Source organism: Nyctereutes procyonoides, unplaced genomic scaffold (assembly GCF_905146905.1).
Source record: "Nyctereutes procyonoides isolate TBG_1078 unplaced genomic scaffold, NYPRO_anot_genome, whole genome shotgun sequence".
NCBI lineage: Eukaryota > Metazoa > Chordata > Mammalia > Carnivora > Canidae > Nyctereutes > Nyctereutes procyonoides.
The window spans coordinates 25,411,985-25,434,171 of NW_026575140.1; the positions used below are offsets into that span (position 1 = coordinate 25,411,985).

The following is a 22,187-nucleotide window of genomic DNA, read 5'->3' on the forward strand; positions in this document are numbered from 1 at the left end:
AGGTTCCATGCACCAGGAGCCCGACGTGGGATTCGATCCCAGGTCTCCAGGATAGGGCCCTGGGCCAAAGGCAGGCGCTAAACCGCTGTGCCACCCAGGGATCCCTCTTCTTAAATACTCTATTATCCTAATATCCAGGCATCTATTGAGTTGATGTAGTGTCCCAAGGCAGTTTGCCTGACCCACCAAGTAAGCAGGTATTAGGAAGGGCCAGACATTAGTCAACATGGTCAGTGGGTTTGTATGTATTAACACTTGCTCTGTGATTTTGCAGGAAACTCAGCTGCCATTTATCTTGGTTTCAGAGCTGCACAGCTTGATGCTGAATAAAAGTATCTTGAGCCACACATGTGAAGAGAAGGCTCTTTTCTAAGGATCTGAACTCAAATCCAATACGAAAAGCACAGGTCACTGTGGGCCTTGTCAGGAGCCCAGGGGAGTTGTCAGCCAGGCTCCCTTGAACTATTCATCTCTGCAATCCACACTGATAAACTAAGCAACGCTGCTGGTTTTGACAAATGAATTCCCTCTCTTCTTATCCTTAGCTAACCTTCTTATTTTTGCCCTTTTTGCTGAAAGGAATTAATGTTAATGCATTTATTTAATTCAGAGATCCCAGACTTCTAAAGCAAAGAAGCCAATTAACGTGAGGCACCTAGCATATTGGGTCTGCCAAAGTAAGTGTTAAATGACAACAGTTACCCCTCTGTGTTACCCAGCTGCACTGTGTTGCCTGCCAAAACTCCTCTGGAAGGCCTGGCATTAGTGGGCAGAGGCCCTGATCAGGCCGGTGGTGTCTGGGCACAGAGGCGCAAGCTCTTGGCTGTCCAGGCACAGAGACATGGCCAGACAGCAGAAAGGCCTCAGGGCCTGCTCTAAATAAATCATGGCTCTGTGCAAGCTCCAAACCAAGAGCATCCAGGGCTTGGGTGAGCAACAGGAAGTCCCTCAGGGTCATCACTGTGGCTCTTAGATCCCTGCTTCTGTGTGCACCTGGGACGTAAGTGAGCCCAATGAATGAGGCATCTTCCTCCTTGGGTGAGACTGGCAGATCCAAGCTCACCCAGGCCCGTCTTCAGTACTCATGCTCTGTCCCCAGTGCAACTCTCCAGCGGGGAGGAGATTCTGGAATCTTCTCCGTCCCCAAACAGATGGGAGGGAAAACATGACCCACTGCACTAGTTAGGAAGATGCTAAAGTAGAGAGTGTAGAAAGAAAGAGGACAAATGGTCTGTAAAGATGGACAACTGCTAATGACAAACTCTCAGCTTTCTGGTTGACTAGAGCGATGTACCTAAGGTAATAAGATGAAATTCACTTTCGAAATCATATAATGGCTAGCAGTTTTCAGAGCAAGAAGTTTTGTTTTGTTTTGTTTTGTTTTCTGCACTTCCTGCCTGGAAACTCCTGGCAGAGGTTTCTAGTTTTCCTCACAGGGCGAAACCTAGCTATCTTCCATCCTTAGCGGGACAGCGGGGGGTGGGGGTGGGGAGGGGGTGGGGGGAGTGAGGAGGTGGGGGCAGGAATTTCGAAGGTGGGCGGGTGTGTGTGGCCGATGGGCATGACCTCAGCCCAAATTTGAATCTAATTTGGATAACGCCTGGGACCCTTGGGTGGCAGATCTTCCTTTCCTCCCTGTCCCCCTCCTTCACTGAAGGCATCTTTACCGAGCATCTGCTCCGTACAGCAGGCGCTGTAGCTAAGAAGTGGACGAAGCAGTTCCTCCCCCTTTCGTGGAGCTTAGGTGCTAGTCGGGGAGACACGCAAAAAACAAAACCAAACACCACCAAATCGCAACGGGATGCGTTTAGGAGCTTCGGGGAGATCAAGCACGGGGTTGATGCCAGGGTGCTGGCAAGACCCACCCACTCCGGCAACCCCGGGCTCCGCCCAGCGCGCGTTGCTAGGAACTCGCCTCCGCGGTTGCTAGGGGCTGTCACAGCCCTCGGAGTCTCGCGAGGATCTTCAAGACTTCGCGCAGGACCGCCCATCGGTTGCCGGGAGACGGCGCAGCCTCCGCCCGGCTGGCGCTTCTGTCTGCGGGGGGCGGCAAGACTCGACCGCCAGAGCCATGGTGAGGAGGAGCGGGGCCTTGGGGCTCCTTGGTTACCCGGCCCTGCGCGCAGAGAGGCCCCCGGACGGGGAAGCCTGGGTCCCCGGGACCTGTGCACGCTGAGACCCCAGAATGGGGAGGCCTGGGGCTCCGGGTTACTGGAACTGAGGCCTTGGTACTCTCGTGGCGTCTTGGGGAGGAGGGCACTGGGTGCTCGGGATCCTGGATCGCGGATCCCACACGCACTTGGACCTGAGCGATCCGAGCTCTCTGAGCTCTCCAGGATCCGGCGCTCGCAGGGGTGCACATAGACGCCCCGTCCCGATCCAGGGTCTGGCGTGCACGCTGTCCAGAAGGACCTGGTCAGAAGGATTTCCTGTTTGGAAGTCTCAATCTTCCAGATCTTTAGGACCTAGGTACAGGCAGGCCTAGGACCCTGATGCATGCAGCGTCCCATGGCGCACAGTCGGGTTCAGGGACCTCCATTCTCTGGGACGAAGAACCTGGGGCACACCAGCGTGGCTAGGGGTCCCTCTGCACCAAGGGGTCCTGGACAGAGCCTCAGGGTACAGTAGTAGCTATTTCCATGCAGAGCTTCGGAGGAGTCAGGCCTATACGGAGCAGAGCAGGGTGAGAGCTCATGGCTTCACCAGTTCTACATCCCTGTCTCTCTCCCGTAGTAGGACCCTCAGCTGCCCCGCCCTGATACAGGAGTTTTCAGGAGCTGGTTTTCCAGGCAGACGCAGCAGGAGGGAGTATCAGCTGGTGGGGAGGATGCCTCTCCCAGAGCTATGCCAAGCTCCTGCACTTGGCTGTGAATTACCAAGCAGTTAAGAACCTGTGGGACCTTCTCTTGGGCTGGACTTCTTGGAGTAGAAGGCTGGGAAAGAGGGCAGTAGGCTAGGAGTAAAGATTTCAGTGCATGGGTCTTTTAAAACCAGCTGGAAAAGACCACCAAAATACCTACGTGTATCACTAGATTGTTGGAATATGGGTGATTTTCCTGTTTTCTTTTTACTTTTCTGTGTTTTTAAGATCCATGTAAAAGTTTTTTGTAAAAAAATTTTTTTTAAATAAATTTTTTTGTAGTCACAAAAACGTTAGACCTGTAGACATACATAAACACATATAAAAGCATTAATAGAAGCATTTAGATGCATACACACACGTGTTACAGAAACATGTAGATGCATGCACACACAAAAGCATGAATCACAGAATTAGTTAGAAGTGAAGGCAGAAGGTAAGGATTTGGAAGTTCAATACCTACTTGAGTGGCCCTTGGCAAGTGAATGGGGGTGGGAGGTTCTTTCATCTTGTCCAAGTTGTTAAAAGCAAAAGTGACACTATGACCAGTTCCGTGTGGTTCATTTACAGAGCACCCACTCTGTGGTGAGTGCTGTCTGCTTCAGCTCTTGACCAAGGCCCTTGGAAGCAGTTTTATATTTGGAAGAAAGGAAGCCTCATGTCACCACCTGTGATCATTGCTGTAGGGCCGTTTCTCCTTACCCAGTTTTTTTTCAGGTTTCTCTATGGTGGTTACCAGGTATTGCCAACGTGGTAATGTTTGACAGTGTGCTATTGGGATTCTTCCTGGCTAAGCAAATTTTGTATTCATGCCCAGGAGGTCCCTGCCACATACCAAGGAGTCGATTTGGAACACGTTCTCCCTCCCTTCCTTTTTGAGGGAGAAAATGTTCTCTTCTGAAAAGGATGATTTTTTCCCTTGCTTCTTGAAAGGTGTCAATAGAGTATGTGTGGGTGGTTATGGGTGGGAAACCTGAGGGCACAGTGATGTGCTCCAGATGGGGCATGAGACAGTGAGCAATAGGAGAGAGGTGCCAGAACAGGTACTCTTATCCCAGTATGCCCAGGGGCTCATCAGAGCCAGCCAGAAGGTGATGCCTTTAGACAGAGTTTCCCTTCCTTACCTAATCATCTTTTCTTTAATCAAAGGCACCCAAGAAGAAAGGAAAGAAAGGGAAAACCAAAGGTACCCCGATTGTTGACGGGCTTGCTCCGGAGGACATGAGCAAGGAGCAGGTGAGCAAGGCCTTAGCCTCGTCTTGGGTCGGGATGGGACTGGTGGGTGTTGCTCCAAGTTGTCTCTGGCTGTGTGTCTTTATGAACTTCTTTCAGACTACTGCCTACTGCCTCCTTGTCTGTCTCCCCTTAGTCTGTTCCTGCACTTCTATCCAAACCACTATATGCTATCTCCCATTTCCATTCTTCTCATTTTCTCCAAAACTATCAAGTGGAGTACATATTTAAAAAAAAACATTACAGGGATGCCTGGGTGGCTCAGGAGTTGAGCATCTGCCTTCGGCTCAGGACATGATCCCGATTCCGAGATCAAGTCCCACATCAGGCTTCCTGCATGGAGCCTGCTTCTCCTCCCTCTGTCTGTGTCTCTGCCTCTTTCTGTGTGTCTCTCATGAATAAATAAATGAAATAAAATCTTAAAAAAAAAAAACCAAAACCCAACAATACAGCTACATTGAAGAATTTTTTTTTATAGGGTGGTAGGAATTTGGAAGAAAATGATTTTCTGATATAAAACCTATTTTTATTTATTTATTATTTTGGCAGTAGAAGGGAATTTTTATTTTTTATTTAAACAATTTTTAAATTTATTTTTTTATGTTTTTAAAAATTTATTTATTTATTTATTTTTTAAAGATTTTATTTATTTATTCATAGGCACAGAGAGAGAGGGGCAGAGACACAGACAGAGGGAGAAGCAGGCTCCATGCAGGGAGCCCGATGTGGGACTCCATCCCGGGTCTCCAAGATCACACCCCAGGCTGCAGGCGGCGCCAAACCGCTGCGCCACCGGGGCTGCCCGTTTTTTAAAATTTAAATTCAATTTGCCAACATATAGTATAACACCCAGTGCTCATTCCGTCAAGTGCCCTCCTTAGTACCTGTCACCCAATTACCCCATCCCCCCACCTGCCTCCCCTTCTGTAACTCTTGTTTGTTTCCCAGTTAGGAGTCTTTCATGGTTTGTCTCCTTCTCTAATTTTTCCCACCCATTTCCCCTCCTTTCCCTTATAATCCTTTTCATTATTTCTTATATTTCACATATGAGTGAAAGCATATGATGATTGTCCTTCTCCAATTGACTTATTTCTCTCAGCATAATACCCTCCAGTTCTATCCATGTGGAAGCAAATGGTGAGTATTCGTCTTTTCTGATGGCTGAGTAATATTCCATTGTGTATGTGTGTGTGTGTGTGTGTGTGTGTGTGTATACACACATATATATATATACCAGATTTTCTTTATTCATTCATCTGTCAAAGGACATTGTGGCTCTTTCCACGGTTTGACTGTTGTGGACATTGCTGTTACGAACATTGGGGTGCAGGTGTCCCGGGATATAAAACCCATTTTTAATTTTCTGTGTATCCTTTCAGTCTTACCCTTTTATGTAGCTGATGTTTGCTGAGCTGTTATCACTGTATATGCATATATAGTATTCTTATTTATTTTATTTGCCATTAAACAGTTGGAATTATTTTAAGTCACTTGTTCATTTTGATGAAGAGCTAGAGAACATAATTATATAATTATAATTTCAGTCAAAAGCCTCTTAAAAACTGTAACACAGGGATCCCTGGGTGGCGCAGTGGTTTAGCGCCTGCCTTTGGCCTAGGGCGCGATCCTGGAGACCCGGGATCGAATCCCACGTCGGGCTCCCGGTGCATGGAGCCTGCTTCTCCCTCTGCCTATGTCTCTGCCTCTCTCTCTCTCTCTCTCTCTCTCTCTCTCTCTCTGTGTGTGCCTATCATAAATAAATAAAAATTAAAAAAAAAACAACTGTAACACATTATGAATGATGAGAGCAGATGTAGTGCCTCCCTCAGCCTCCATCTTGATGACTGACCCATGAGTGTCTGATAGGGACCTGTGGAGGGTTCCATGTCAGCTTGTGTGTTAGTGTTAGTAAACCTAACTTTCTTTTGATAGTTTTTTTTTTTTTAAGATTTATTTATTTATTTGAGAGAGAAAGAGCAAGAGAAGGAGAGAAGCAGACTCCTCACTGAGCTCAGGGCCTGACGCAGGGCTTGATCCCAGGATCCTGAGATCATGACCTGAGCCAAAACCAAGAGTAGAGTTGGAGGCTTAATGGACTGAGCCACCCAGGTGTCCTTCTTTTGATAGTTTTATGATAAGATCTAAATACAAAGGAGAATACCACGAGCTGAAGGTGGAGAGCTGGGCAGAGGCCCTTGCACAGTGGTGAGGAGTTGCTTTATTCTGTATGCAGGGAAACCATAGGTAGTTTTAGCAGATGGTAATGGGTTCAAGTTTGTATTTTGGAGAGATCACTGGAGCTGCTGTGTGGAGATTGGATTGCACATCACATTGTCCCAACACTTGAGCTATTTCTTGTCTCCGTGGGTACAGGACTGGGACACAGCAGTGGTCATTCTGCACGTGTGCGACTGCCACCCCAGACCTCTCCAGGGTCCAGCAGGGTTGAGGGACTGGGGACAGCTGCAGTCAGTTAATTGGATGATTACTCTATGGGCATTGGGCTCTGGGTGGTATGTTTTTTTTTTATTTTTAAAAAATATTTTATTTACTTATTTATTGAGAGAAAGTGAGAGAGTGAGAGCAAGGGGAGGGCAGATAGAGAGGGAGAGAATCTCAAGCAGACTCTGCTGAGCACAGAGCCTGATGAGGTACTTGATCTCATGACTCTGATATCATGACCTGAGCTGTAATCAAGAGTTGGATGCTTAACTGACTGAGCCACCCAAGCACCCATGTTTCCTGAGTTTTTTTTTTTTAAGATTTTATTTATTTATTTATTCATGAGAGACACACACAGAGAGAGAGAGGCAGAGACACAGGCAGAGGGAGGAGCAGACTCCATGCAGGGAGCCCGATGTGGGACTCGATCCCGGGACTCCAGGATCATGCCTTGGGCCAAAGGCAGGCACTAAACCACTGAGCCACCCAGGGATCCTGTTTCCTGAGTTTTAAAGAGAAGCTAGAAATCCGTATATTTATAAGAAACCCAATATTCATTGAAATCTGACAGTCAGCTAGTCAAAGTAGGTAGGAGCCTAGTGTAAGCTATTTTGAGTTTGGACACTAAAGGTCTGTGACACGAAGACCCTGCCATCCACTGAGGCCCTAGTCAGACGCTCCTGGGCAGCCAGGCTCCATGCAGGTTCCTCACCACAGAGCTCCTCCGGCTACCACTCCTCAGGTGGTTGTTATCTTGGCCTTCTCTTCAAGTGAGAAATGTGATTTCTTTGTGGGGAAGTGGGGTTATCAGGAGAGAAACCCTTAACAGTGAGTGGCTTGATGTTGTGCTCAGAAGATGACAAATTCTTTTTTTTTTTTAATTTAAATTTTACTTAGTTAACATGCAGTGCCATATTGGTTTCTGGAGTAGAATTTAGTGATTCATCACTTCCATACAACACCCAATGCTCACCCTAACATGCCTACCCCCCATGTATTCCATCCCCCAGCCACCTCCCTCATCCCTCAGTTTGTTCTCTATCACTAAGAGTCTTTTATGGTGGGGCACCTGGGTGGCTCAGTAGGTTAAGTGTCTGCCCTTGGCTCAGGTTTTGATCCCGGGGTCCTGATAACAAGCCCCACATCAGGCTCCCCATGTTGTTGCAAATGGCAAGACCTCATTCTTTTTGATGGCTGAGTAGTATTCCATTATATGTATATTCCTCATCTTCTGTATCCATTCATCAGTTGATGGACATTTGGGCTCTCTCCAATTTGGTTATAGTAGATAATGCTGCTGTAAACATTGGGGTGCGTGTACTGCTTCAAATCTGTATTTTGTATCCTTTGGGTAATAAATACCTAGTATTGCTATTGCTGGGTCATAGAGTAGTTCTCGTTTTAACTTTGTGAGAAACCTGTCTGCTGTTTTCCAGAGTGGTCACACCAGTTTGTATTCCAACCAACAGTGTAAGAGGGTTCCCCTTTCTCAGCATCCTCCTGCCAACACCTCTTATTTCTTATGTTGTTAATTTTAGCCATTCTGACTGGTGTGAGGTAGTGTCTCAATCTGGTTTTGATTTGTATGTCCCTGATGATGAGTGATGGTGAGCATTTTTTCATGTGTCTGTCAGCCATCTGGATGTGTTCTTTGGAAAAGTGTCTATACATATGTCTTCTGCCCATTTCTTAACTGAATTATTTGTTTTCTGGGTGTTGAGTGTGATAAGCTCTTTATAAATTTTGGATACTAGCCCTTTATCCGAAATATCATTGCAAATATCTTCTCCCATTCTGTGGGCTGCCTTTTACTTTTGTTGATTGTTTCCTTTGCCGTGCAGGAGCTTTTTATCTTGATGAAGTCCTAATAGTTCATTTTTGCTTCTGTTTCCCTTGCCTGTGGAGACACTGATGACCAAATCTTGATGGAAATAAAATTCACAAGGAAACCAAGAGCCTGTCCTACTTTCCTTTTTTTTAACCTATTTGCAGATTTGCAGTTGGTTTTGGATCAAACCTTTTTTGACTGTTAGGGGGTCTTCTGGTTTTGTGTATTTTTTTTGCTTAACACATACCTTTAAAGGTGAGTGTTTTTTAATTTAGCGTTATTTTGTGAATATCTATGGTGCTCTAACATTTTCTTATCTGTGTGTCTTTGGGACCTATAATCCTACTATAGATTTACTCTAATTTTTCAATCATTTCACTATTTAAAATCATCTTAGATTACTTCCTTTTAAAATTTTTAAAAAGGATTTATTTGTTTGAGAGAGAGTGCATGTGTGTGAGTGGGGGGGAGGGGCAGAGGGAGAGAACCTACAAGCAGATACCCCACTGAACGTGGAGCCCGACTGGCTTTATCCCACCATCCATGAGATCACGACCTAAGCCAAAACCAAGAGTTCGACTCTCAACCAACTGAGCCACCCAGGTGCCCTATCCTTTTAAAATTTTTTGCTGTCGTAATAATGGTGTGGCCAATATCTTTGAGCAGAAAGCTTTTGTGTTTTTTTGCAAAATTTCTTTAGTCTAAATTCCCAGGAATGGATTAAAGGATATAATCATATTATGATTATTGCCCACATTCAAGATATTTCTTTCTTTTTTTAAAAATTTTATTTATTTATTCATGAAAGACACAGAGAGACAGAGAGGTAGAGACATAGGCAGAGGGAGAAGCAGGCTCCATGCCGTGGCCTGATGTGGGACTCGATCCTGGGACTCCAGGATCATGCCCTGAGCCAAAGGCAGGTGTTTAACAGCTGAGCCACCCAGAAGTCCCCACATTCAAGATATTTCTGCTATTTTCTGAATCTCCTATCTTTGGAACCTTCCTAGCGTCATATATTTTAAAAAAGATTTTATTTATTTATTCACGAGAGACACAGAGAGATAGGCAGAGACATAAGCAGAGGGAGAAACAGGCTCCCTGCAGTACTCTGATGCAGGACTCTGTCTCAGGACCCCAGGATCATGACCTGAGCCAGAGGCAGATGCCCAACCACTGAGCCATTCAGGTGCCCCCTAGCATCATATTTTCACTTTTTACTTTTAGTTTTTACTTGTTTGTAGGTGTGAGTTGTCCTTCTTTTTTCTTTGAATTGGGTGGGCCCTTGCTGGGTCCTCATGGCTCTGCTCTGCCTGGCAGGTGGAGGAGCATATCAGCCGCATCCGCGAGGAGCTGGACCGTGAACGCGAGGAGCGCAACTACTTCCAATTAGAGCGGGACAAGATCCACACCTTCTGGGAGATCACACGGAGGCAGCTGGAGGAGAAGAAGGCTGAGCTGCGCAACAAAGACCGGGAGATGGAGGAGGCTGAGGAGAGGCATCAGGTTGAGATCAAGGTAAGTGGGGCTGACCTGCCTATCCCAGCAGGTCTTCGTGTATGGAACAGAGGGGTGGACAAGGGACAGGGGGCATTTTCTCTCCTTTCTTTGGGGGTTGCACCCCTTTGTACCCTTTACACTGGGAAACTAGGGTATTTTTCATAAAAGGATATGTGCGTACAGGTGAGCATGCATATGCAAGAGTGTGTGTGAGAGTGTGCAGGTGAGCAGGTGGTGCTCCCGCTGCCCACAGGTCTACAAGCAGAAGGTGAAACACCTGCTGTATGAGCATCAGAACAACCTGACAGAGATGAAGGCCGAGGGCACCGTGGTCATGAAGCTGGCCCAGAAGGAGCACCACACACAGGAGGGTATACTACGCAAAGATATGCGGGCGCTAAAGGTGGAGCTCAAGGAGCAGGAGTTGGCCAACGAGGTGGTGGTGAAGAACCTGCGGCTGGTAGGTGTGACGGTCGCCAGGGCCTGATTGGCTCCTGGGGACCGTGAACTCCTGATTATTCAACATAACTGGGAATTCATATTTTTTTTAGAAGTTCCTCACATTTTAGCAATTAATTGAAATATTAAAAGAAAAAAAGCACACAGCCAGACAAATCCCATTTGGGAGCCAAGTACGAAGTCATGTCTCAACTTGAGCAACAAACTGACTTCACAGGGTCCCTCTCCACATGCTGCTGATACCTGACACCTGGCTGCTTTCCCAGGGAGTCTATCAGGTGCACCTAGAAATATACAGAACCATTAAAGTGTCCAGTGTGCTAGCCCCTAGGCAGCCACAGCAGTTTGTCATGCAAGTCAGGTTCATGACCAAAACTGGCCGAGTTTTTGGTCCTTTCTGAGAGGGGGCTGGAGAGGTTCCAGATGGTGGTTGAAATTCGTTTGGTGAGTGCTTGTAAGGTCCCAGGCCCTGATGGTCCAGTAAGGAGATGGAAGACAGAATAGACTGTTGAATGCATAGAGCATATCCACAGGCATGAGTGCTGTGGGAAAAGGGTGCTGGGGATTGGGGGGGTTTTGCATTTTTTCACAAGAAGTTCTGGGGATGCCTCAATGAGAAGGTGACATTTGGAAAAAGGCTGGAAGGAGGTGGGGGCTGAGCTGGGCTTGAGGAGACCAAGTCTGGAGAAGGGATAGGGAATGAGCCAGTGTGAAGGTCCAGAGGAACAAGGGGCAAGGAGGTGCGGGAGATAGGTCAGAGCCTGTTGGCATCAAAAACCACAGTTAGGGTTGGGCCTTTGACCCAAGCTGAGTTGGGGTACCTTTGGTGGACTTGGGGTGAGGGAAGATGTGTCTGACTTTGGTTTTCTTTCTTTCTTTCTTTCTTTTTTTTTTTTTTTAAAGATTTTATTTATTTATTCATGAGAGACACAGAGAAAGAGAGGGGAGAAGCAGGCTCCATGCAGAAGCCCGATGTGGGACTCGATCCCAGGACCCCAGGATCATGCCCTGAGCCAAAGGCAGATGCTCAACCGCTGAGCCACACAGGCATCCCTGACTTTGGTTTTCTAAGGCTCTTTCCTGGCCATGGGTTGAGAAGACTTTGTCACACATTTGCCTCATGCCTAGAGGCAAACCAGCCTCAACTCAATCTGGAAAAAAATCAGTAATGGTGCAGACTTTGCAGCGAAGCCTGAGGGTGAAGTCTTGGTCTGCAAGAATTGTCTGGTCTTTGCTGACAGAAGTACAGCCTGGGCTGGTTTCCAGTGAATTTAGTAATGTGGGGCTGTCTGCTTACCTGAGGTCTGCATATGGAATAGTTACATGGTCAGTTCCCCTTTGTACAAAAATACTACTCTAAAATATAATCTAAACTTTTTATTGAAAAAATTAATATATAACTGTCATAATAATAAATTTATTTATTTATTTATTATTTATTTATTTATGATTTTATTTTATTGCAGGCTCCCTGCAAGGAGCCCGATGTGGGACTCATTCCCAGATCCCAGGATCACATCCTGGGTCAAAGGCAGATGCTTAACCACTGAGCCACCCAGGCGTCCCTATAACTGTCATAATAATTTTTAATACTGCTCTAAGACACAGCTGAGGCAGAGTTGGCAGGCATCTGGAGAGTGCCTACAGCTCTGTGTAGACATGGCCAGTGGTCTCCAGCCTGGGTGCAGGCAGATTGAGCCAAGGGCCAAGCATGATTAGTGTTTGGAATGTCTTATAATTCTCTGTCAAGCTCAGAGGTGACTTTAGCTGAGGGAATTGAATTGTGAAATGTGGGAGTTACCAAAACCACATTATTCTGAGCATGATGCGTGAGCTTGGAGATGAGAGGAACCCAGCACCTACCAGTAACAGCACAGGGTTTACTGAGTTGAATTTTTCATACCACTGAGGAGCTGGGCCAGCCCCAGGGAGAGGCTTCTGTGTGTATGTGTCACCTGGTAACAGCCTGCTTCTCTGCCTTTGCAGAAGCACACTGAGGAGATCACCAAGATGCGGAATGACTTTGAGAGGCAAGTGCGAGGTTGGTTTCTCACATGTACGCTGAATAAGACAGTGCCAGCGCCCCTCCCATCAGAAGGTCATTTACCTTCAGGGCTACTAACCCAAGCACAGAAACCAGGTTAAATTGGGCCAGACATGCTAAGAGAAGATGTGATAGCTTCCAAGGCTGATGGATTGTTCAGAATCCCGGAACAACTTATTTCCATGCAAGCTGGAGAGACTGTGATGACCACCTACTTCCCCACTCCTGGCATAAATCAGCAGTTAGGAGCAACTGGCAGTATTCTTAGAATAGTCTTTTCCATGGCTCCTGACCTGAGGGGGCTCCCATTTGAGAAGTCTGTCTGGTTTACTGATGAGACTCTGTAGTCTGACTGGCTGACCACACTGCCATGGGATCAGGTGACCCTAACCCAGGGATTGATTAGCAATGTCTGCTACACACAAAGGAAGGCAGACTATGTTGTGCATGCTGTATGTCATTTGTGAGCTTGTTTGCACAGCCTTTGTCCTGGTGGGTGTTCTTGGGCCGTGTTTATAGGTTCCATGTCTTCTGGAGCCTCTGGGTAATCTGCTCCTCTCTGTGCTTCTGCCTTTCAGAAATTGAGGCCAAGTATGATAAAAAGATGAAGATGCTTAGGGATGAGCTTGACCTGCAGAGAAAGACTGAGATCCATGAGGTGGAGGAGAGGAAGAACGGCCAGATCAACATGCTGATGCAGCGGCATGAAGAGGCCTTTACAGACATCAAGAACTACTACAACGACATCACCCTCAACAATCTGGCCCTCATCAACTCCCTCAAGGTGCCACTCAAGGGCTGACCAGATCAGGAGTTCAGACACTAGCCCTTGGCCCCATTGGGCCCAACTTACCAAAATATCTGTTGTCCTTGACTGAAATTCATAGGTAGTGTAACCTCTCCACATTTATAGCTGAAAACAGCCAGGATGTTGCCCTGAGTATAGTGTAGATGGGGCTATGGGGCAGGATGCATCTGACAGGTAGAAAAGGTCATGCAGAATTGCAGTGGGAGCTACAGCATGGCTGCACGAGTGGTGTCATCATCCTGTAAGTGCTGGCAGTGGCAGAGTTTCCAAAGTGGGGAATGCCCCATGGGTCATGAGCAAAGTGTTATCTCAATTTGTGTAGAAGGGGCATTCCTAGAAAATTCAGAATAAGTTAAGACCGTGCAAAATTACTCTGTTTATACCTAAAATAGGTCTAGGACCTCAGGGCTGTTCTTTGAGCCAGGAGGGCTCATGGCCCTCACCCACAAAGACTGCAGCTCCCTCTGCTTTGCCTAACCCTTCCACACCTGCGCTTGTGCCAACAGGAACAAATGGAGGACATGCGCAAGAAGGAAGATCACCTCGAGAAGGAGATGATGGAGGTGTCCATGCAGAACAAGCGCCTGGCAGACCCTCTCCAGAAGGCTCGGGATGACATGAACGAAATGCAGAAGAAGCTCAAGAACTATGAGTGGGACAAGCAGATTCTGATTGTGAGTTTCCTCCTGAATTTACCTTTCTCACACTTTCTCCAGGGCTCAGGAGAAGAACATCAGTAAGCTGTCTCCTGAGACCCAGAGCAGGGTTTGGCCTTTAGGGACAAATGCATCTCTCCTTTGTTTGACTGGTGTCCTCCATAGATGGGAGGGGAAGTTGGTGCGTGCTCTGTGAGACATTCCTACCAGCCTGCCAGTGTTAGGCTTAGCTTCTTGTGTCTTTGAGCCAGCTCATGCTTGCTTGCTTGCTTTCTATTTTCTTTTCTTTTTTTTTTAAGATTGTATTTATTTATTCATGAGACACACACACACACACACACACACACAGAGGCAGAGAAACAGGCAGAGGGAGAAGCAGGCTCCATGTAGGGAGCCCAATGTGGGACTCGATCCCAGACCCCAGATCACACCCTGGGCCGAACGTGGTGCTAAACCGCTGAGCCACCCAGGTTGCCTTCTTTTCTTTTTTCTTTTCTTTTCTTTTCTTTTCTTTTCTTTTCTTTTCTTTTCTTTTCTTTTCTTTTCTTTTCTTCTTTTCTTTCTTTTCTTTTTCTTTCTTTTCTTTTTTCTTTTCTTTTTTTCTTTTCTCTTCTCTTCTCTTCCCTTCTCTTCTTTTCTTTTCTTTTCTTTTCTTTTTTTTCTTTCTTTTCTTTCCTTTTCCTTCTCCTTTTCCTTTTCCTTTTTTCTTTTCTTTTCTCTTTTCTTTTCTTTTCTTCTTTCTTTCTTTCTTTTCTTCTTTTTTCTTTCTATTGAAGCAGTCTACAGTCAGTGTGGGCCTTGAACTAACCCTGAGATCAAGAGTCACCAGGTGATCCTGAGCCAGCTCTTCCGATGATTATTTTTGGGCTTGCCGCCCTCTAGGAGCCTGTGCTATGTGGATGCCTGATCCGAATACTTTTTGTGTCCTACCCCTCATTTTCTCTCCAGTGTACAAAAGCCCGTTTGAAGGTCGCTGAGAAAGAGCTGAAGGCCCTACAGTGGGAACATGAGGTGCTGGAGCAGCGGTTCCTCAAGGTGAGCAGGTGCTGGGCGGGTCCTGCAGCCGGCTGGCTGGATGCCTGATCAGCGAGGAATTCTTCCTGCACCTGGTTCCCAGAGGTCTTAGTGCTGTTGCTGGGTTTTCAAGGTTTGAAGCTAGGAGTCCTGTTGCCCACTCCTCATTCTGCAAGGCTCTATGAGGTGATGAGGCACAAACCTGTGGCATGTTCTGTAGAAGGCCCCGCAGATGCCCTGGTGGGAGCTAGTCATTCCCAGTTCTCCTGCAGGCTCATCTCTGAGACACATGAAGGGTACCTGGCCCCTTGCATCTGGGATCTTTTTCATCTATAGACATGTCTCTAAGTACTAAAGTGTTAGGCGTGCTTGGTAAGGAAGGAAGTCATGGAATCCTGACATCTGTAAGTGAACATGAGAGGGCCTTCCTGCTGCTCAGCGCTGTTCTCCTCACAAGTGGTAGCAGCTCCTTGAGTTTCCCACAGACTTCCTGTGTATCCTTGTATAGCTGTGGCTTCATGCGCTTTTTCTTATCTTTTCTTTTTTAATCTCCACTTAGTTGTGCTCTCTCTCCAGATTGTGCACATAGAACAGCCAGGTTAGGCTCCTTGCCTGAGGGCCCCACTGTTCATGCAGCCAGTTCCCCTGGACAGATATCTGTTTCAGTCCTTTGCTGTTGCAAACATGGCAGTTTGCAACATAATCATCCTTTTAAGTTTTTTCTTTTTTAACAAAAGATTCTATTTATTTATTTGAGAGAGAGAAAAAAAAAAAAACGAATGGGGTGGGGGAAGGGCAGAGGGAGAAGCAGACTCCCTACTGAGCAGGGAACCCAATGTGGGGCTTGATCCCAGGACCTTGGGATTCTGACCTGAGCCCAAGGCAGAGGCTTCCCCAACTGAGTCACCAAGGTGCCTATGGAGTTTATCTTTGTGTAACTGTGAGCATCTCTTTTAAGAAAGTCAATCTCTAGCAGTAGGATTGCTGGGCCAGAAGGTTTGTTGTTCAGAATTTGGATAAAGTTTGCTCAGAGGAGCTGTTCTTTTTATTTTTTTTATGTTCATCTTATTTTAATTAAGTAATTGGATAATTTTTAAAATTAAAAAAAATTTTTAAAGATTTTATTTATTTGTTCATGAGAAACACAGAGAGAGAGGCAGAGACACAGGCAGAGGGAGGGGAGAAGCAGGCTCCCTGTGGGGAGCCTGATGTTTTATTCAATCCCAGGACCCTGGGATCATCACCTGAGCCAAAGAGAGACACTCAACAACTGAGCCACCCAGGTGCCCCTGTCAACAGCTTTTATTTTTTATTTAATTTTGTATTATTTTTTTTAAAAGATTTTATTTATTTTATTCATGAGAGACAGACACTGCGAGAGAGAGAGAGAGAGAGAGGCAGAGAGAGAGAGGCAGAGACACAGGCAGAGGGAGAAGTAGGCTCCATGCTAGGAGCCCAATGTGGGACTTGATTCCGGGTCTCCAGGATCACAACCTGGGCTGAAGGTGGTGCTAAACTGCTGAGCCACCCGGGCTGCTCTGTCAACAATTTTTAAAGACCAAAGTGACAGGGACTAGATTGAAGCAAATCTAGGGAAAACTGTACAGTAAGGGGAAGCATAAGATGCTGTGGGTTTGAGCAGAATCCTCTTCTCTTTCTAGCTGTAAGATATGTTTTTATACCTGTAGAGAACATTCTGGAAGGGGTTACAGCAGATGTTCATACGTGGCCTCTGGGAGGTTGGTTAAGGGGTGTTTTACTTTTTATACTTCCACAAAGTCTTGCTCTTTTATGTGCACAGTGAAAAGTAAAAGAACTGAAAGCTCTTTTTAAAAGAACACCTTTATTTATCGGCAGGCAGCTGGCTCCAGAGTTGTTCTGTAGATCTGCTATTTGTGGGGCATGTTGACATGTGGAGTTCTGGGCTCTGAGGCTGGCACAGGGAGTGCATCCCCTCAACATTGCTTGATGGAGTTGATGTCTTGATCTCAGTAGGGGTGATCAGGGACAGGGCCTTTCCTGAGCCTACTGCCCAAACCCAACCCCTCTGTGGGGCCTGACTACCTCTCACCAGGGTACCTGGCTGCTTCCTGAAACAGCTTAGTGGAAGTGGATCTGATTAGTGTTTCCTCCTGCCTTCCACAGCGTGGACGGCTGCACATCTTTAATCTGTCATAGAGCGTGGGTGTGCAGGCAGTGTAGACAACACAGAGACCCACCCATGGGTGGGTACTGGTGAATGGAATTCATTCTGCAGAATTGGTATGTTCTGGCCCAGGTGGGGGTGGAGCTGGGGGGCAGAGGTAGGAAGAGGCTTCTCCCCAGTGCCACGCCCCCAGGGGAGGTGGCCTCTTTATCACCACCTGACCCTTGCAGGTGCAGCAGGAGCGGGATGAGCTATATCGGAAATTCACTGCAGCCATCCTGGAGGTACAGCAGAAGGTGGGCTTCAAAAACTTGGTTCTGGAGCGTAAGCTACAGGCTCTGAGTGCTGCTGTGGAGAAGAAAGAGGTGCAGTTCAATGAGGTGCTGGCGGCTTCCAACCTGGACCCCACAGCGCTGACCCTCGTGTCCCGCAAACTGGAGGTAGGTCCCGGGTGGGCTCCTGGGGAGGGGCTGGGCTGCAGCCTCATGTTCTTGCCCCACCCAGCGGGTATCCTGGGCTCAGGTTGGGGGTCACTGTGTCATACGTGTGTGTCATCCTCTGTCATTCCAGTGGAGACCCTCAGTTAATGTTGGGGAGGAACCGTCATGGTTTCCTGTGGCCCAAGCATAGATGGGTGTTGCAGATGTGTGCACACAGGCCTGTGTGTGCTGTTAGGCTCCCCATGCTCTCTTTACTGGTTTTGCTCATGTCTTTCTGAGGTCTTTCTTCTTAACCTCTTTGTACCATCTGGCCCTGAGCCACTGCCCATCCAGTCCTCAAGACGGGTTTAGCTTAGCCTGTCAGGCCCTGGGTCTCTCAAGCTGCTCTGAAAATGTTGGTCCTGTGGTCCTCAGGCATCTGGTGACAAACCAGTCCCTGGGGACAGCTGAGCCTGTGAGCTGTCAGCCAAGGCCACTGCCACAGTCCACCTGGCATACTAAGATGTCCTGGTTGATGTGGGCTGTGGGCAGGGCTATGGGCATGCCTTTGTGTCGGGGCCTGGGGCAGGCTTCCCAGAGGGAGTTAACATCTGAGCCAAGGCTAGAGCATCTGTCCAGTCATGAGTTCACAGGTATTTGTGATGTTCCTCTCTGCTGGGGCTGTGTTGGGCAGAGGGGAGAGCACTGAACAAGACAGATGAGGCCTGGATGCCCAGGGGTTACCTGAGTCAACTGAGGAATCAGGACAGTGATCACCACCACCTATGGCCCAGCAGAGAAAAAACCTGACAGCACCTGGCAGGTCATCTCCTGCCCAGAACTGGGCCTGGTGTCTCTGTTCCTGGGCCTAGTGAGGGCGCGTCACAGAAAGAATGGGTGATGCTGGACAAGCAGTCTTTGTTGCTGCCAGGGAAGGTGGTTGTGCTGGGATCCTGGCCCCCTGGATGACCTGCAGCCATCAGATCTGGGGCAGCCCCAGGTACAGTTCCCTTGAGGGCCCGGAAGTTAGGATGCAGGTCTGCACGTTTCCGTAGAGACGCCCAGTGAGGGGAGGCCAGCTTGTCCCAGAGGTCCCTCTTTCCAGAGTGGAGGGTGCTTGTGTCTCTGCTCCTCCTGTGTGGAGAAACAGATCTTCTGAGTCAGGGGCCTAAGGAGGTTTCACTGTGCAGGTGTGTTTTAACCCGAGAAATTCACAGGCAGCATTTTTTTAAAAAAAGATTTTATTTATTTATTAATGAGAGACACAGAGAGCAAGAGGCAGAGACACAGGCAGAGAGAGAAACAGGCTCCATGCAGGGAGCCCGATGTGGGACTCGATCCCGGGACCCCTGGGCTGAAGGCAGGTGCTCAACTGTTGAGCCATCCAGGCATCCCTACAGGCAGCATTTTTAAGGTGATTTGTCAACATACCGTTTAGCTGAACATAAACCCCATCTGTTCACATGGCACTTGGGCCCAGAGGATTAACTGTGTTAGGTCACTTAATCTTTTCTTAAAGCACTCTAGGGGCACCTAGGGGGCTCAGTTGATTAAGCGTCTGGCTGACTCTTGGTTTCACTCAGGTTATGATCTCATGGGTTGTGAGATTGAGCCCCAAGACAGGCTCCCTCCACACGCAGTGTGGAGTCGGCTTGAGAGTCTGTCTCTCCTTCCCCACTCTCATACATATTCTCTCTCTCTTTCTCTCTCAAATAAATTTTATATATATATATATATATAAAGTACTGTGGACTAGCCTACTGCCCACGTGGCCTTGACCTGAGGCTTGAGCTGCTACCTGGTGTGTTGTACACTTGGGAGCCCCTTGCTCTGGTGTTGGGGGGAATGCAAGGCTGAAGGGAGGGAAGCAGAGCCAGAGGGATGGGAGTGGTTCTGAAGCATGTCTCCTGTGCCTGAATTTGAGGCTAGTGAGGAACCATGGAGGGTTCTGGGTGGGGCGGACTGGATCAGAGACAGCCCCCTGGGAAGGCAGGAGGTGAGCTGCCACTGATGTGGGATGAAGGACTTGCTGCTGATGGAGTCCAAGGTGACATATGCTTGTTTCTGGGTGAGACCAGGCATTGCTTCTGGGCAGCAGTGAGTCCTGGCTCAGTGGGCAGCAGGGCCTGTGGGACCCGAGCCACTGGGACAGGCTCTTGGGGCCTGAGGTGGTGCAGCCGCATAGGAGGGGCCTGGTCTGGGCTGGCAGCACCAGGGACCAGGGTGCTTGTCCCTACTTGTGTGTGAGACCCTATGAACGCTGTCAGGCAGGAAAAGTTGCCCTTTCCCCATTGGAAAGGGGAGGAGAGCTTTCCTGCCTCTGTTGTTGGGAAGGGCAGCTGGTCTTGGAGCTGGGTGAGCTAACCCTATGTTGCCAAAGGGGATAAAAGCAGTCCTATGCACAATGGTCACTGCAGCTGTCCCCGTGGGCCAGGGCCTTTCCTGGTCAGTTTTCCTCCCAGGAGGCAGGTGGGAGTTCAAGGGGCCTCGGTTGCCCTGGCTTCTCAAACCTCTTGTCCTTACTTCTCATCATCTAGACAGCTTCCTTACAGAGAGGCAGGTCCTATTTTCTGTTTCCCCTTTGAAGACCTTTCTGTGTTGGCTGGCTGCTTCCTGTGTGGACGTACACATTGATGGAGCCAGGCTGCTATTCCCTGGATGTCTGGGGTTCCCTGTGGAGCTCCAGGCCCCCCACCCCCATCTGCCTCTGCCCAAAGACAAGCTCAAAGATACATCCACCTTTCTCTCCTCAGGACGTTCTAGAATCGAAGAACACCACTATCAAGGATTTGCAGTATGAGCTGGCCCGGGTCTGCAAGGTACGAGGAACTCCCCCCCCCCCCTCCGCCCCTCTCTCAGGGCCCCCCCATATCATTTACACCTTCCAGGTATACACAGCCTGAGGCTGGCTGTGCCTTCTCAGGTCAATCTGTGTGTGGCCTGGGCCGCATCACCACAACTCTGGCCACCATCCTTGTGTCCCTTACAGGGCATGCCCAGCGGGTAAATGAGGGCAGTTTGTCTAGCAGACTCTGTCTCTCTCTCCCTTTCTGACCTTTGCTGTTGCAGACCTGGCCTCTGGGGTGATTGGATGGGCTTCCTTTGTTTCTTCCACACAGGGAACAGTTACGAGTCTCACCTTTTTTTCACTCCTTTGTAAGTCTGATGAAAGCTGCACACCCTGTCCCACACCAAAAACACACATCAGCATGGAAGCCTCCTGTAGTTGGGGAGGGGCAGTGAGTGCCTTGATCCCATCGCCAAGAACCCAAGAGGGCCTGGGCCATGAACCCAAGAGGCCTGGGCCCTCTCCCAGTGGTCTCACCTCCATGCCAGAGCCCACAGCTCTGTCTGGGCTTTGCCTGTGGGGAATGTGGACACAGTGCTGCCTACAGATCCCTTTACCTTGAGCAGCACCCCCATGAGTGTGACTCAGATAAGCCTATAAATCTGCAGGGTGGATGTACCTTCCTGGTTGTACTCTGCATCCTGGGTTGTGGAACCCTAGGAGGGAGGCAGTGCCTATCATTGGCGCTAGGCTTCGTGGTGACCAGCCCTCCCTGGGCCTCTCCTCGGCCTGCCCATCTGGACCCTTCCCTTAGATATTCTGGTATCCCCTGATATTGACACACAGAATTAGGGCCCTCTACTGCTGTGTGCAGTTCTGGGGAAACGTCCATCACTCGTACCTGGTTGTCAGGAGGTCCGTCCCCTAGAGAGGGGTGAGAGCCAGGACGCAGCCCTCTAGTTCTCTCTGGGGCTTGGCCATAGTTCACCCTTTAAATCTCAGCTCCAAGCTCCAGCACCCTTTTTTTTGTTGATGGTGTGTATAATAAGCCCTCATTGATATGAGTCAGGGCAGGCTCCAGGCATTTCATGTGCATCAGCTCTTCAAACACTTCGAATCGTCTGATGCAATTCACCCTTTAAAAAGTATCCGTTTTCCAGAGTGGGGAACAGGAACCTTGCCTCATGTTGGCCCCACCAGCACTGCTGCCCAGACCTTAGCCTTCCTGGGAGTGGGGAGGGAGAGCCATCTGCACTCTCCACCTGGGGCAGGAGATAGCATCAAACAAAGCAGGGAGGCTCAGTGAGCACATATACGTGGAAGGTCATGCCCAGGAAGTCAAGGTGACCAGATTGAATGAGAAATGCCGGACAAGGAACCAGGAGCATCCTCAGACCACAATTCTGCTCTGAGTCTGTATCTTCTGCCTCAGTTTCCCCATTTGTGAAATAACAACATCGGCAGCATCTACCATTGTGAATTACCTGAGTTCATGTATGTAAAAGTGCTTATGACCAGGTGCGGCCTCACATGAGGCACCAGTAAAGGTTAGCTTTGTGGTTTCCCAGCACCACCCTCCCATGTCCTCCAGAGCGGAGTCGGCCTGGGCTGGAGTCAGCCTTGGCCTGGCCCTGCACCCTGCCCTGACGTCGCTCTGATCCTATAGGCCCACAATGACCTGCTGCGCACCTATGAGGCGAAGCTCCTGGCCTTTGGGATCCCTCTGGATAACGTGGGCTTCAAGCCTCTGGAGACGGCTGTGATTGGGCAGACCCTGGGCCAGGGCCCTGCGGGACTTGTGGGCACACCAACGTAGAGCTCGACTGGGACTGCTCCCTGGATGACTTCCCTTTCACCAAGGACAGGAGCTGTTTGTTTTTTAGATTTGTATCATCTGCAAATGAAGGTTTTCTATGTTTGCTTTGTGTCCCATTGCCTGGCTCTGTGGAGGAGAGGCACCTCCTGGGCCCGTGGTGCCCTGACCACTTCC

The 22,187-nt window shown here is 48.5% G+C and overlaps 1 protein-coding gene across 4 annotated transcripts; it reads left to right on the forward strand.

Moving 5' to 3' along the window:
- Positions 1-1,602: 1,602 nt before the first annotated feature.
- On the forward strand, positions 1,603-22,118 carry GAS8 (growth arrest specific 8). Of its 4 annotated transcripts, XM_055306688.1 has the most exons (11): positions 1,603-2,074; positions 4,010-4,096; positions 9,684-9,881; positions 10,117-10,323; positions 12,309-12,363; positions 12,945-13,150; positions 13,681-13,848; positions 14,779-14,865; positions 17,221-17,430; positions 20,163-20,228; positions 21,864-22,118. In XM_055306688.1, the coding sequence occupies exons 1-11, from the start codon at positions 2,072-2,074 to the stop codon at positions 22,011-22,013; spliced, it is 1,437 nt and encodes a 478-aa protein (XP_055162663.1). In that variant the 5' UTR covers positions 1,603-2,071; the 3' UTR covers positions 22,014-22,118. The 4 variants fall into 4 exon arrangements, with proteins under 4 accessions (XP_055162663.1, XP_055162665.1, XP_055162664.1 ...); XM_055306690.1 differs by lacking the exons at positions 1,603-2,074; positions 4,010-4,096; positions 9,684-9,881 and having other exon boundaries at positions 10,194-10,323; positions 12,309-12,352; XM_055306689.1 differs by lacking the exons at positions 1,603-2,074; positions 4,010-4,096; positions 9,684-9,881; positions 10,117-10,323 and adding an exon at positions 11,252-11,648.
- Positions 22,119-22,187: the final 69 nt, after the last annotated feature.